General features: G+C 40.6%; 1 protein-coding gene across 6 annotated transcripts in view; it reads right to left on the bottom strand.

The window, feature by feature from the left end:
- Positions 1–4,448: 4,448 nt before the first annotated feature.
- The window catches only part of PHACTR2 (phosphatase and actin regulator 2), a gene marked incomplete at its 3' end in the record, with an annotated part of 217,026 nt that continues 204,539 nt past the window's right edge, over positions 4,449–16,935 (bottom strand). For 2 of the 6 annotated variants that reach the window (XM_084625140.1, XM_084625138.1), the window contains exons 12-13: positions 14,818–14,894; positions 4,450–6,331 (exon numbers count right to left, since the gene is read on the bottom strand). In XM_084625140.1, coding sequence (XP_084481266.1) covers positions 6,316–6,331; positions 14,818–14,894 — 93 coding nt within the window. Of the gene's footprint in view, positions 6,332–14,813; positions 14,895–16,935 lie in introns of those variants that run through there. The other 4 variants (XM_084625137.1, XM_084625139.1, XM_084625136.1 and 1 more) reach the window with 3 other exon arrangements.

Genomic DNA, 16,935 nt, shown 5'->3' with positions numbered 1-16,935 from the left:
CGATTATAGTCTGCAAGTGAAATCCTGATCGCAATGAAATCAATGACAAAACCTTCAGTGGAGCTAAGATTTGACTATGGGCCCTAATCTGTTTCAAGAAGCAGATGGCAAAACTCCCATTGACTTCAATGAAAGCCCGATCAGCCCCTGTAGGAACTCTATCACTAGCTCTAGTTTGGATGTTGCACATAGTAGGTTTTATTCCTGTCTATTGTTTTAATGCTTGGCTAACCCGGCAAACCCCTCGCAAGGGAGGCATCCCTTCGAAGTGTCCCAGTGGACTTCAATGGAAAGAGTCACATGAGCAAAAATTTGCAGTATCAAGCCTTAACTGTGGTGCACTTCAGTTCTGCATCAGAGAATACTTTATCTTGAAAGTCCAGTGTTCTAGGTCTGCAACACAATGACATATTGATACTGCCAGGCTATGCTAATAGCCAGAGCAATTGGTCAGTAAAGAAAAAAATTGGCAAGTGGCACAAAACTGTTGGTTCTTCAATGTACAGCAGTGTCCATGCCTATCCATCAACTTGCCTAGATTTAACATTTTGCTGCAAATAGAATTCTTTTTCTCTTTAAGAAAAATAAAAATTCATAACCTCTATTTTAATGGAAATATTAAATTAGCTTTTGCTATATCAAAAAAACCAGTACACCTGGCTGTCCATCAAAACAATGCATTTAAGTCACAGATGTTGTTGTGTGGCTCAAAATCATACCAATTAAAATAACTGTCCAAAACACAATGTTTCTTTAATTCAAAAATTTACACAAATTTACAAATCAAAATACCACCACACAGAATAGCAAAAGGAAGAAGATATGTTCAGCATCATTTTACTCTATTATAACAATACTTAACCATGGTTAAATTTGACATAGTATTGCAAGATGGTGAATCAAGAAATAATGATAGAGTAAAGACAGGCATAGAATATCATTAATCCCTTTGTTCCTACCCAATACAGTATTTAGCTTCTAGATGGAAAAACAAAAAAACAAACACACAAAGAAACCTACTGGTATAAAAACAACTTTCTTGCGTTGCTACAAGTAGCTCACATGAGCTATATTTTCATTAAAGTTCTGGAACAAGATATAGAGATTGACATAATAAAACATGACCTCATTCATTAAAATTAATAAATAGAAACCTGCCATAATATTATATTGAAGTTTGTTTTTTCTACTGCATCTCTCCCTCTTGATCTATATCTATATTTTCATAAGATTTTTCAGATGCCTATTTCTAAGCAGACAATTTAAGCTATTCAAGGGGATTTATTTTCCTTCCTTTTTATTTTATTCTTCAAAATATTTTCACTAGCAACCTAAAAACATCTTTCACAACTGGTTTCCTAAATACCATTCTTGTCCTCCAAAAGCTAGTTTTTAAGTCCCAGCAGTGAGTATTGCACTGTGCATTGTACAATAAAAATACCCATATCAACAACAGTAGAGCTAAATCTGGTGGCTCCTAAAGGCAGGAGGCAAATTTGTTTTTCACCCTGAGAACATCTTAATTTTGATTTACAGCAGCTGCAAAGGTTTAACTCCTTGAGATACAAATAAAAAGGGTGTTAAAGCATTAAATGATGCAGTTGTGTTGCGCCAGGACAATCATTGTGCTGATGAATACAGCATAAACCTTTAACTCATGATACTATCTGATAAAAGTACTAAAGTGGAAATTAAGGACAAAAGGCCAGATTGTGATACAGCAGCATAAAGCTCTATATCTATATTACACAGAGACAATCATGTCAGGGCATCTGATTACAACACATTTGGTCACCAACATGATTACAAACATGGGATGGGCTCTAGTGTCTACCAAAGTGAAGGGAATTCTTTCCATTGACTTCAATGGATGCTGGATTGGTACTCTGGTTCCCCCATATACTGTAATATAGACTTAGCTGTAAATACGTTTTTATTCATGCTAAATCCTTGATTAGACCAGGTTTGTAATTAGGTTGAGGGACAACTATGTTGTAAGCAGGTTCCTTAACATGGATGTAACATAAATGTTGACAAGACTTGTCTATGAAGCAATTCTATTGAAGATGGAATACTGATGAAAGTGAGTTCAGAAAGGGCATCTACCTTAGGATTTTTTTAAGTTTGGGTCACGGCTTTCATTTGATTTTAAAGAAAAAAATATTCTTTAGAGTTGATCTGAAAAGATTTGTAGCTGCCAATGAGCGAGTTCAGTATTTCTTTTGTAATAATTGACGTAAGCTTCACTAAAGCAGGGCAGGGCATGGCCTTAAGTTTTTGCACTGCTTTAGGAGTTCATAGTGTCAACTATAGGAGAGCACACATGGAACTTTGAACTTTGGTGTTTCTAGGTAAGTGCCTGATCCTTCAAACACTTACCTCCCCTGTAAACCCACTGTATGTCTTATTACGGCAAGTAAGCTCATTGATTTCATGGCAGTAATCTCTGTCCCTGGTAGTGCTGCAGGATCGGCCCTAACAGACTTAGACCTACAATCTCTGTCCAAAATTATTTTTAGCTTCTAGGTATCTTGTCTTAAAACAAGTTTAATTTTTAAGTCTACATGTATTTCCTATTAATTATTTAGGATTTTATACCATTTTTATAAGCTGCTCAGTTCACCCATAAGGAGATACAAATGTCATCTAAGAGGCCGGAGTGACTCCTTCAGACATTTCACTCTGCTTTGTACATAAGCGGTTAGGATTTTATTAAGGACCCAATCCTGTGTACCCTCAAGTACAATACAGTGGGATGTTTGGGTGCAAGACAAATGCAAGACTGAGACCTGTGTCTATTATATATCCAATAATTTTGAAATGGTTACTCCAGTCTACTGAGTGTGTCTGTATATATATTTATATCCACTTGGATTGCTGAACACAATACAGGTACCTAAGCCATGGTCAAGTGTCCTAAAATAGATTTGTATTAATTGTCTATCTGGACAGAAGTTCAAACTAACATTGATCACATTACCCATTTCAGCTAATTGGATTGTGTTTGGCACCGGGGTGGGAACTTTTTCACCTTTTTTCCCTCTCATTTTCTGCTGTAGGGACTGCCATGTTGACCCTCCCCAACCAGTTTCTCCCCCCTAGGCCTCATGTTACAGTACTTGTGATTATTTCCTGCTGAGTTGCATGCTGCCAGCCCCTCTGGGGCTTAGATACGCACCATATTCCTTTCCACGACAGCGATTTGAAAAAGACTCTGAGGCAACCTGTACAAAGGACCAAGAGACATATCTGAAATCTGAAGCTGTGCAGCTCAGCAAGAAAAAGCAAACTTGCCTCATCAAACACTACAATGTATCACAATCTCATTAACTTGTCTATCGCTTGGTCAATACTTTACAGCTTTTGTCCTCCAAACCCGTTGCTATTTACAATATATAAAATATATGTACAGGGTTAAACGTGTATGTATATCATACATAAACATGTTGTAAGTTCTAATTAAGCAAAGCACTTAAGTGTGTGCATAAGTCCTACTGAGGTCAACTTCCTTTATCCCATTTTAAGCATGTGGATAAGTACTTTGTTGAATTAGGGCCATAGTTTGTACCTTATTTTAACAGTGAAGGCCACGGTAGCTCCTAGTAGTCAAATATATAAAATGGCATATGTTCTCAATGACAAAGCCCACCACTGATTTCACTGAGAGTACAAGGGGGCCCTAAATTCCCAGTCCTGCTGGCCTTAACTTATATGGGTAGTCATTACTCACACAGTGATATCAATGGGACTACTATCCCGCATAGCATTTGCAGGGTCAGGCCACACATTTGTGAAAATTCTTACAGGACATATGTCATAGCCACTTTTCTAAATTTAATCCCTCGGTAATTTTTTTTTAAATTATCAAAGTGTTTAGGTCGTATTAAGGACCTGTCAGTTGTCCCATTTAATTTTTTTGAAACAAAAACCTCAAATTATATTGTTCAATGTCAAAATAGTAAACTTCTACGCTATTTTGCACTCCACACTTTCTTCAAAATTTGGCAACAAACAAACAAAAAAAAATAGTCTCTGGAGAAGTATTGTTTTGCCAAGCTTTAATCCAGGGTACAGTTTTATGGCTGGGTTTTAAACCCTGAAAATAAGGGATTTTAATAGGAATGCGGTCACAAGTACAACTAATGGCTTGCACATATCTGTATGATTTAGTGTGGTATGCATTTTCATTGCTTCCTTGATGTAAAAATGCTGCTTCCATAGTTACAAAATGATGGCATTGCAGAAGCTGAATTGTTTCCTACTAATTCTATTTTTAATACACCTAATTGATTCCAGTAAGAGGCAGAATGATGCTGATTATTTTTATTTGCTACAAGCTTGTAGTTGGATGTTTTACTAATTATTGATATTTTTGAGTTCATACTCTGCATTTTGTAGGATTTTTACCAAAATTAAAGTGTTCTTAAAAGGTTCTATCAACCTATTTCCTTAAAATGTTTAAATCAATCTATTTAAAAATAAACAGAAAGCCAGCTCATGGCAAGCACTCTGTTATTACTTGATTGCCCTTTACAAAAATAATACATCCCATTTAGGCAAACCTGTTCTTGTTGTAAATATCAGTAAAGAGTGAGATCTAATTTTAGCCACTAAATTGCATTCCGCCTTTAGGCTGACATCTAAAATGACAATCTTCAATTTTATAAATTAAAAACACTCCTCAAGAACCTATTGCAGAATCTGAGGTAAAAATCACTCTGCACAGACCTTTTATTGCCTGAAAAAATACTTAGCTTTCATAATTAAAAACTAAACAGGGCACATAATTACAATTTATTTTTGTCTTTTATGTACACATATAAAAAAGGATAAATAGTATATATACTGTAATACTGCATTACATGTATGTTTATGTGTACTCTAGGCCCAGAAAAATCATTGTGTACATAAACCAAAGGATAAATAAGTGCCAATATAAGACAGAGAATTTTTTAGTGTAAACAATGCCAAAGGCTTGTAATAGGCCTTAGGGCTGACATAACAAAAACATATATTGCCTTTCACGCTCCATACCATTTGATTTTAATAGTATTGTATTCACAAATGCAATTTCAGAAGTTATGAGTTAATAAGCATTCTTCACATACAACAAAAACAGGCTGTGGACACTAAGGATTTTCTGTAGCTTTTACAAGGCCCTTGATGAAGATGTATTGATCCACATGTTAATTCTTTCTAGAAGCAATCCAAGGGATCCATCTAATGTTACTCTTAAAGTCACATTGTTAACCACTTTCCAAACCTACTTATATGCAAATTCATGGCCAATTTCAGTTCTAATTTTGGAGTCAAATTAGAATGTCATGATTGTCAATACTGTCTGCCATAGTTCACAGAGATATTGGTGCCACTACTTTGACTACAACGTGAGTGACAGGCAAAAGAAGAGTGTTTCAAAACATGAATCCTTTCATTGCACTCACAGTTTCTCGTTATTTGTCCTTTGAAACCTACTTGTGTAATTCTGATGCATCATCATGGAGAATCCAAGGTGTAATTGTATTAAAAAATCACCAACCATATTTAGCTGTGCTATATGAATACTCAATGTATTTTCTTTAAGCATGCTTTTCAGAATTTTAAAAAATATATCTGAATTATAACAAGAATATTTTCTGGCAAGTAGGTTCACTGGTACCACAAAAATTACTGTACTTCACTAAAGTACTGATGAAATGAGGACTTGGTGGCTTACTGTCTTGCTAGGACAGGCTGAGGTCTCTAGAAAACACACACACAGTTGCTCAAACTCCCAGATTTACAAATTTTTTCCTCCCGCCATCCAAATATATAATTAAACCAGTTTCACAAAGAACTTACTATCAGTTTGTTCTAACTTTTTTCTGTTAACTTACAGGTGAAGTCTCTTTCCCTGCCCGCCTCTCTCTGTGTTCCCACTGTACCCACAATTACACTCAGTCACCATGATGTGAAGTCTGATGAGTTCCTGGCCACAGGCTGTCAAACAATTGTCTTCAGCTCTTCCTGTCTTCTCAAGCTTTGATGAAAAAATATCAACATCTCTGTGTGAGCTAGCCACAGAACCACAATCTCTCTTACCATCAAGACATTGCTTAGTTAAAATGGAATGCTACTCCCACTTTCCCTAGGTTCTGGTCCCAGTCAAATCTCTTGTTCTCTAATCAAGATGAGGGCCACGTTCGTCATTATCCTCAGAGTAAGCTGTAACACGCACTCACGCTTGTTCAAGTGCCAGTGCAATCTCAGGTCTTCATGATGCAATGATTTTCCCAAAGGAAACTGGGGTGTGAAGTATGGGATACAGTCAAACAATTATGGACGATGAAACCTGAAACATTAAAATCAAATAAAAAGTTATAAGTGTTATTGTTTCATCAGATGATGGCATTGAGCCTGGTTCTGATTTCACACCTATTTATTTCCATTGACTTAACAGAGCTGTTCCTGATTTTCACTGATGTAAATGAGATCCAAACTAGATCAATTGTGTCTCATGTTTGAAACAACTGATTGGGAATCAGAAAAGCTTAGCGTCTCTGAAAAACAGGTCATTACTTTTAAGTCTGCTTCCTTATCTGTAAAAGGGGGATAACAATACTTAAACATCTTTGCATGTTGCTTTGAGATCTTAGGATGAAAGATACTTTGCACTTGCACAATATTATCTTCTTATTAGTTCAGTCAGTTATGCCAGATAAAGCATTAGAAGAGCACCAGGACCTGGTAATATAACCTATCATCAAGGATATGAATTTCTGTTTAAATAGTTTCAAAATGTATACACACGCATGGAAAATATAAAAATACTATATTGAGAATAATTCATCCAGTGCAGGCAAATTATTAAATTTTGGGTAGATATGATTATATGTTTTCTTCTGATATAGAGGGATATTTCAAGGCAAGAGAAAACAAGCTACACTCTACTGCAATATAATATAATTCATAGTTATATATAGGGTCACTTTTTAAAGTATGGGCACAATGGGTTTATCTGCAAAACCCAGTATTTGCATGTTAAGCAGGTGGATAACTAGCTGATGTTATACTGATTTGCAAAGGCAGATGTGTGATTTTAGTATTTATATTAATTAGAATGGTGTCTAATGACTGCAGAGGTTGAATGATGAAACTCATGTGAGGGTGAGACTTTTTAAAAATAACACATAGCACTGTATAAATATACACTATGTTGTCTTCCCAAATCTGAATGTTTACAAATTGGTAAATTATTCTGTTAATAAAATACTGTACATTTAGGAATTCACTTTCTTAGGTGTACATCTAAAATGACCTAATTAGTGTAATTACACAAGGAATCAGGCTACATTATCATGACTAAAAGGAAGGCTTTGGCCATTATACTTTGTAGACAAATAAATGTCAAAGCTTTTCTCTTTATTGTGTATCCAAAGCTCAGTGTTAAATCTGGGTAAGGCAAAAGAACTGTAAAAACAGATTAATAATAACCTATAGAAAGTAGCTCCTTTGTCTTCTCATCCTACCACTGAATTTTATGAGCAAATCTGTTCTGACTAGCTGCAGGCTGCAACTCACTTTTAATTTGTATTTCTTAAATAGTTCTTTTTTCTTTTAAATGAATAATTCATTCTATGCCGCAGAGTCACTTGCCCACGATACTATTAGACCTAAGCCTACTTTTGCTTTTTCAGTCCAATGTTATTAGTGACCTACATGAGTTACATTCCTTTTAACAACAGGGCCTTGAGGAGATTGAAGCTCTTTCCTTTCTCCCAGAATTGCAATCCTACAACATCTGTGCTTGATTCTGCTCTTAACCGCAATGGTTCTTCTCTAGTGTTACTCCACTGACTTCAGTATAATTACTCCTTCCTCTCACAGGCCAATCAGAGAGAACAGAGGGAACTGATGGGCAGGATCCCCTGGGAGGCTAATATGAGGGGGAAAGGAGTCCAGGAGAGCTGGCTGTATTTCAAAGAAGCCTTATTGAGGGTGCAGGAACAAACCATCCCGATGTGCAGAAAGAATAGCGAATATGGCAGGCGACCAGCTTGACTTAACAATGAAATCTGTGAGCTTAAACTCAAAAGGAAGCTTACAAGAAGTGGAAACTTGGACAGATGACTTGGGAGGAGAATAAAAATATTGTTCAAGCATACAGGGATGTAATCAGGAAGGCCAAAGCAAAACTGGAGTTGCAGCTAGCAAGGGATGTGAAGGGTAACAAGAAGGGTTTCTACAGGTACGTTAGCAACAAGAAGGTGGTCAGGGAAAGTGTGGGACCCTTACTGAATGGGGGAGGCAATCTAGTGACAGATGATGAGGAAAAAGCTGAAGTACTCAATGCTTTTTTTGCCTCGTTCTGCACAGACAAGGTCAGCCCCCAAGCTGCTGCACTGGGCAGCACAGTATGGGGAGGAGGTGAGCTGCCCTCAGTGGTGAAAGAACAGGTTAAGGACTATTTAGAAAAGCTGGACATGCACAAGTCCATGGGGCCGGATGCGCTGCATCTGAGGGTGCTGAGGGAGTTAGCTGATGTGATTGCAGAGCCATTGGCTATTATCTTTGAAAACTTGTGGTGCTTGGGGGAGGTCCCAGACGATTGAAAAAAAGGCAAATATAGTGCCCATCTTTAAAAAAGGGAAGGAGGAGAATTTAGAGAACTACAGACTCACTTCAGTCCCCAGAAAAATCATGAAGCAGGTCTTCTAGGAATCCATTTTGAAGCACTTGGAGGAGAGGAAGGTGATCAGGAACAATCAGCATGGATTGACCAAGGGTAAGTCATGCCTGACCAACCTGATTGCCTTCTATGATGAGATAACTGGCTTTGTGAATATGGGGAATGCAGTGGACGTGATATACCTTGACTTTAGCAAAGCTTTTGACATGGTCTCCCACAGTATTCTTGCCAGCAAGTTAAAGAAGTATGTACTGGATGAATGGACGATAAGTTGGATAGAAACTAGATTGGCTAGGTTGTCGGGCTAGATTGTTGGGCTCAACGGGTAGTGATCAACGGCTTGATGTCTAGTTGGCAGCCGGCATTAAGCAGAGTGCCCCAGGGGTCAGTGCTGGGGCCGATTTTGTTCAATATCTTCATTAATGATCTGGACAATGGGATAGATTGCACCCTCAGCAAGTTCGCGGATGACACTGAGCTGTGGGGAGAGATAGATACGCTGGAGGGTAGGGATAGGGTCCAGAGTGACCTAGATAAATTGGAGGATTGGGCCAAAAGAAATCTGATTAGGTTCAACAAGGACAAGTGCAGAGTCCTGCACTTAGCATGGAAGAATCCCATGCACCGCTACAGGCTGGGGACCGACTGGCTAAGTGGCAGTTCTGCAGAAAAGGATCTGGGGATTACAGGGGACAAGAAGCTGGATATGAGTCAACAGTGTGCCCTTGTTGCGAAGAAGGTTAACGGCATACTGGGTTGCATTAGTAGGAGCATTGCCAGCAGATCGAGGGCAGTGATTATTCCTCTCTATTCGGCATTGGTGAGGCCACATCTGGAGTACTGCATCCAGTTTTGGCCCCCCCACTACAGAAAGGATGTGAACAAATTGGAAAGAGTCCAGTGGAGAGCAACGAAAATGATTAGGGGGCTGGGGCACATGACTTATGCAGAGAGGCTGAGGGAACTTGGCTTATTTAGTCTGAGAAGACTGAGTGGGGATTTGATGGCTGCTTTCAACTACCTGACAGGGGGTTCCAAAGAGGATGGAGCTCGGCTGTTCTCAGTGGCGGCAGATGACAGAACAAGGAGCAGTGGTCTTGAGTTGCAGTGGGGGATGTCTAGGTTGGATATTAGGAAACACTATTTCACTAAGAGGGTGGTGAAGCACTGGAATGGGTTATCTAGGGAGGTGGTGGAATCTCCATCCTTAGAGGTTTTTAAGGCCTGGCTTGACAAAGCCCTGGCTGGGATGATTTAGTTGGGGTTGGTCCTGCTTTGAGCAAGGTGTTGGACTAGATGACCTCCTGAGGTCTCTTCCAACCCTAATATTCTATGATTCTAACAGGGAGGGGACACTTTGGGGCCGAGTCTTCCTCAGATAGTAGCTCCTTGAGGACCACCTGGACTCACTGGTTACGTGCACGATGGATAGGATTGGCATCCCTGTTTCAAGCCCCTCCCCTAAATACCTTTCTCACTGAGTTGCTGCAGTATTGGATTGCTTCAGACCTCTGGGCCCAGCTTCTGAGAATCCTACTGCAATCTGTGTCCATCAACTACTGTTTTCAGTGTTGGTGAGAAACGCTTCCAAGTTCCTCTTTGGTGTCTCTTGTACAAATATGTGCTAATTTTGCCATATAATTTGTAATGATGTAATCAAGGAGTTAAATTTCAATTGTATCAGTTCATAGCACAGAATAGTCTCTTGCAATTTACTTTATATTGCACTTTTCTAAACCTGTATTTTTACATATCCTAAAGACTAACAAATACAAAGAATACAAGACACAGGAAGCCAAATGGAGATACACGAGTTATGCACTTGGCCTAGTGATCTGTATCCATATTCATTATGGGCATTTTCTAATAGTCTAAGCAAAACACTGGGTTCTAATCCCTAACTGTATGTATGGTTATAATCCTTGGCTCAGTTTTTCCAGTTGTAAAAATGACAATGTTTCCTTACCTGCTTTATGCGGTGTTATGAGAATCAATTAGTTCATGTTTATAAACTGCATTGAAGTGCTAGGTGTTATTATAATTACATTAAAAACCTTATTTTAAAAGATGATTAAAGTTGTAAAGTCAAGCACTCAAAAATTAGGAAATGCCAGAATTAAAGTTGATCATTTAGACCAATTCAGCCTCACTGTGAGTATGCATTCTGATACAGTCTAGCTCAGGGGTCTCAAACTCAAATCACCACGAGGGCCACATGAGGACTCGTAGTTGGCTCGAGAGCCGCATCACCCCCTCCCAGCTGCCCCCGCACACCACCCCCACCCCTGGGGTGCAGCAGGGGGCTCAGAGCAGGGAGTTGGGGTGCAGGAGGGGTGTGGGGTGTGGCAGAGGGCTCAGGGCAGGGAGTTGGGGGGAGGGGTGCAGGAGGGGTCGGGTTCTCGCCTGGTGCCGCTTACCTTGAGCGGCTTTGGGGTGGCAGGGGCGCCTGCCTGCCTGTCCTGACCTTGGCCCTGTGCTGCTTCGCTCCGGGAAGCGGTGGGCACCCTATCCCTGCGGCCCCGAGCGGAGGGGGAGCAGATAACTCCGTGAGCTGTTCTTGTCTGCGGGTACCTCCCTCGAAGCTCCCATTGGCTGCGCTTCCCCGTTCCCGGCCAATGGGAGCTTCAGGGGAGGTAACCACAGGCAAAAAACATCTCACGGAGTTCTCTTCTCCCCCTTCCGCCCTGGTAGTAGGGAAGCGGTGCCCACCGTTTCCCGGAGCAGTGTGGGGCCCTCAGCACCACGGGGTTGGCAAATCCATGGGCCGGATTCAAAGCCCAGAGGGGCTGGATCCAGCCCGGGGCCATAGTTTTCCCACCCCTGGCCTGGAGGTAGGCTGGGGACACGGCACGCTGGGGAGGGGCCGCGGGGAGCTTGGCGGGTCTCAGGAAAGAACCCCCTGTGTTTGAGACCCCTGGTCTAGCTACAGGATCACACACAATCACGGAGTGGTGGCAGCAATAGCAGTGGGAGGAAGGGACCCAGTTATGGATCAATTTTTGTGTGTGTTTTATCTGAAGGTTCAGTTTTTATAGAATCATAGAAATGTATGGCTGGAAGGGACCTCGAGAGGTCATCTAGTCCACAACCTCTCTTGATAACCTATTCCAGTACTAAGCTATCCTTCTAGTTAGAACATTTTCCTAATATCTAACCAAAATCTCCCTTGCTGCAGATTAGGGGAGCATGGTGTATGCAATGGTGAATGCAGGGTTTAATTTGTGGTAGGGCTTGCCAGGGCTGAGCCCCAGCACCTCTGGGCCTGGCAGTTCATAGCCCTAGCACCTGTAGGCTCGCTGCATCTGTTATGAATGTAAAAAAATTGCTTGAGCCCCTGCATCTTTTTCATTACAAATCAAGCACTGGTTGAATGATTTTAGCAGCAAGCTCTACTGAGCATAATGCAGACTGCTAAATGCAATCTTCAGAAGCTTAGAATTTGGATAAATCAGAACAGCTTTTCATGGGGATAGCAAAAAAGCACACACCTGACCTCTGGAATAACCCTCTGTCAAATTTCAAAATCCTGCTGCAAATCATAGAGACATTAGAGCTCCTCAAAAAACTGTCAGAAAAAATAATTATAATGGGAATTGTTAGGGGACCTAAATAAAGGATACCACTTTCTCTATAATGATCTATTTGATAATTATATAGTGGTTTTAAAAATATCAGGGCCTTGTTTATTATTAATACAATAACACTATATTGAGTAATCCTTATGGAGTTGTAGTAGCTTGAGTGCAAAATTGGTTTACACTGTTAGTACCTTCTGATCCCTAATTTAAAATCCACACTAAAACTCCTATTAGCTTCACATTTGTTTTGTTTGATCTGTAACCAGCAAACTATTTTTAGACCAAATTTAAGGTTATTTAGACATGCACTTTTAAAGATATGGGATTTAAGAAAGACAGGTATTAATCATAGTTCGAAAATTCTTTTAGTTTTTTTTTGCCACATCCTAGCTGCAAGATAACGTATCCTGAATACTTCAAACAAGGCTTATTTGAAATATCTTGGTGAGATCTACGGCACAGGTCCAAACAGAGATGCATATTAAAACGTTATTTGTGTCAAATTAGGTATGTTAGAATGGAATGTCTGAATCTGGCAAATTTCCTAAAGATTGCTAGGAGCTCTGGCAATTGTTAGGAAGTTCTCCAGAATGGGAATGGACTTTGTGAAGTTTGCTAGACTGCTAGCTTGGTTCCAGTGTCCCAAAGCACCCACTAACACATACTTTCATATGCAGTGGTTCTATGGAAGCAGGCCTCTCCTCCCACACATGCAGACTGCGAATGGCTGATTTAGAACAACGCTTCCTCAGCTCTCGTCCCCTAAAGCCCCTACTCTACTTGCGCTATATTGATGACATCTTCATCATCTGGACCCATGGAAAAGAAGCCCTTGAGGAATTCCACCATGATTTCAACAATTTCCATCCCACCACCAACCTCAGCCTGGTCCAGTCCACACAAGAGCTCCACTTCCTGGACACTACAGTGCTAATTAACAATGGTCACATAAACACCACCCTATACCGGAAACCTACTGACCGCTATTCCTACCTGCATGCCTCCAGCTTTCACCCTGACCACACCACACGATCCATCGTCTACAGCCAAGCTCTGCGATACAACCGCATTTGCTCCAACCCCTCAGACAGAGACAAACACCTACAAGATCTCTGTCAAGCTTTCTTACAACTACAATACCCACCTGCAGAAGTAAAGAAACAGATTGATAGAGCCAGAAGAGTTCCCAGAAGTTACCTACTACAGGACAGGCCTAACAAAGAAAATAACAGAACGCCACTAGCCGTCACCTTCAGCCCCCAACTAAAACCCCTCCAACGCATTATTAAGGATCTACAACCTATCCTAAAGGATGACCCAACACTCTCACAAATCTTGGGAGACAGGCCAGTCCTTGCCTACAGACAGCCCCGCAACCTGAAGCAAATACTCACCAACAACCACATACCACACAACAGAACCACTAACCCAGGAACTTATCCTTGCAACAAAGCCCGTTGCCAACTGTGCCCACATATCTATTCAGGGGACACCATCACAGGGCCTAATAACATCAGCCACACTATCAGAGGCTCGTTCACCTGCACATCCACCAATGTGATATATGCCATCATGTGCCAGCAATGCCCCTCTGCCATGTACATTGGTCAAACTGGACAGTCTCTACGTAAAAGAATAAATGGACACAAATCAGATGTCAAGAATTATAACATTCATAAACCAGTCGGAGAACACTTCAATCTCTCTGGTCACGCGATCACAGACATGAAGGTCGCTATCTTAAAACAAAAAAACTTCAAATCCAGACTCCAGCGAGAAACTGCTGAATTGGAATTCATTTGCAAATTGGATACTATTAATTTAGGCTTAAATAGAGACTTGGAGTGGCTAAGTCATTATGCAAGGTAGCCTGTTTCCTCTTGTTTTTTCCTACCCCCCCGCCCCCAGATGTTCTGGTTTAACTTGGATTTTAACTTGAAGAGTGGTCAGTTTGGATGAGCTATTACCAGCAGGAGAGTGAGTTTGTGTGTGTATGGGGGTGGGGGGGATGTGAGAACCTGGATTTATGCAGGAAATAGCCCAGCTTGATTGTCATGCACATTGTGTAAAGAGTTGTCACTTTGGATGGGCTATCACCAGCAGGAGAGTGAATTTGTGTGGGGGGGTGGAGGGTGAGAAAACCTGGATTTGTGCTGGAAATCACTTTAGATAAGCTATTACCAGCAGGACAGTGGGGTGGGAATAGGTATTGTTTCATATTCTCTGTGTATATATAAAGCCTGCTGCAGTTTCCACGATATGCATCTGAGGAAGTGAGCTGTAGCTCACGAAAGCTTATGCTCTAATAAATTGGTTAGTCTCTAAGGTGCCACAAGTCCTCCTTTTCTTTTTGCGAATACAGACTAACACGGCTGTTACTCTGAAACCTGTTCAATTCTGGTTACCCTCATTGCCATATCAATTATGTGGTTTCAGTGATCACATCAGCAACACTGGGAAATCCCACCAGTCAAGGAATTAATTACAGCATAACTCTAGAGGACTTGGGAAAGGCAGAGACTAATACATTCACCTCTCATTGGCTTTACGCCAAAAGGTACTTTTACTCACCTTGTAAACTGTCGACTTTCCTCATGTACTTCCATTTCTGTGCTTTTAAATTCATTCAGTTCTTTCCGTATTGCTGCCTAATTAAAAACATGCACAAACATCAGAAAGGTGAACATCCAATAAAAATACATTAACAGAACAAATTCCAACTCCTATGAGGTGCAAAATACCCTAATCTCTATTGTTTTCCATTTACTTTTCACTTAAATCCTTTCATTTAATCCATCACTCTTGCACACTTCTGATCCCAAGAACACAGTGGCTCTTTCAATTATGGTTATTTGAAGCAGTAAAACCATTTTTAGGAAAGCCATAAGAAAATATCTGGGGCCAGAAAATCCCTCCCCCAAAATATGGCATTTGCTACAAAAGAAGCAGGGAAAGGGAATTTGTCACCCTCAACAGCCACCTGCTTAGTATGCATCTGCAAAGAGATTATCACAGCATACAGCCCTGGAGGGGAGGATGAGTCATACTTCATGCATAGCAATTGCATAAACTGCAAGATTCCTATAGCTCCTGACTGGAGACAAGATTTTAGGAATGCTAGATGAATGCCACTTTTCAAATGGAAATTAGTCACTCTGTTTGATCAATTTTATGTAACATTACGTGAGGTGTTTAGACATTCCAGGGCCCTGTTTTCAGCTGGTAGATACTAAAGAACAGCAGAAATTCAGCACACTTTAAAATGTCAGTCCTTAATGCCTATGAAAAAGAATGGTAATCAATTTAATTCACTATGTAATTCATATAATTTCTTAAATGGCCACTCTACACACACAGGTATTGCTATAAACGCTTTTGGTCCAAATCTATAAATATTTTAAAACCACTGCTTTCAGACCCCGCTGTTCAGTGAAAGGTTTGTTCTGTCTTTCTTCTTTCTGTATGTCAAATACAAGTAATACCATTTGAGTAATCCTTTAAAAAAGCAGCTCATTAAAGAGCAATGTCTTTCAAAGCAGGACAGAATTCCAGTGTGGTAAGTTTACACTGTGTCATCAGAATGCCATCTCCTAAATGATAAATTTCACATTCCAGCAGGGGACTGTCCTGCTTAACACCAATGATACACTAGCACAAGGCTGCTGAAATAGTAAGGAAAGAGACAGCTCAGATATTGCACCCTTCCTTGTTTTTAAGCATATGCCATACTGATTGACAAGATATCAGAGTCCTGAATCCACAGAACTGGTATAGCGCAGGCTTCATAGATTCATAGAATATTAGGGTTGGAAGAGACCTCAGGAGGTCATCTAGTCCAACCCCCTGCTCAAAGCAGGACCAACACCAACTAAATCATCCCAGCCAAGGCTTTGTCAAGCCAGGCCTTAAAAACCTCTAAGGATGGAGATTCCATCACCTCCCTAATGAAATAGTTCCAGTGCTTCACCACTCTCCTAGTGAAATAGTTTTTCCTAATATCCAACCTAGACCTCCCCCACTGCAACTTGAGACCATTACTCCTCGTTCTGTCATCTGCCACCACTGAGAACAGCTGAGCTTCATCTTCTTTGGAACCCCCCTTCAGGTAGCCGAAGGCTGCTATCAGATCCCCCCTCACTCTTCTCTTCTGCAGACTAAATAACTCAAGTTCCCTCAGCCTCTCATAGATTAGGGCTGGAAGAGACCTCAGGAGACCTCTTTTCCACTGATGTGCTTCAACTGGACCTAGAGGAACTACTTCTACGGAAAAGAGGTAATAGAGTCTTCAGATTCACTGGACTCTTTGCCCCTCTGCTGAGACTGAAAACATGGAGACCAATTTGTGCCAACTGTGCTGTGGAAACCTGTTCATTACAAAATGTATTGAGCCTAAAAATGTACTTCAGGTGGGTAATAATGTATGCAGTGTTGTTGGTCCCAGGGTATCAGAGAGACAAGGCGGGTGAGGTAATCTCTTTTATTGGTCCCTGTCTCTCAGGTGGTGAATAATGACTTTCAGCCACTATTAGCCAGACCTGAGCATGTGACCTACAAGTGAAAAAATTCCACTGCTATCATGAACAATCAAGCCCTTCTTGTATCATTTCTAAATGTGGCACTCTGATCTGCTGTGACTTGAGGCCTCATCTACACTGATTTGACCTATCAGCGCTAGCTACCAGTGTAGTT

Source organism: Lepidochelys olivacea (assembly GCF_965140295.1).
Source record: "Lepidochelys olivacea isolate rLepOli2 genome assembly, chromosome: 3".
Lineage (NCBI taxonomy): Eukaryota > Metazoa > Chordata > Testudines > Cheloniidae > Lepidochelys > Lepidochelys olivacea.
Note: the sequence above shows the minus strand (reverse complement) of the source record. Positions and strands in the feature narration are given on the sequence as shown.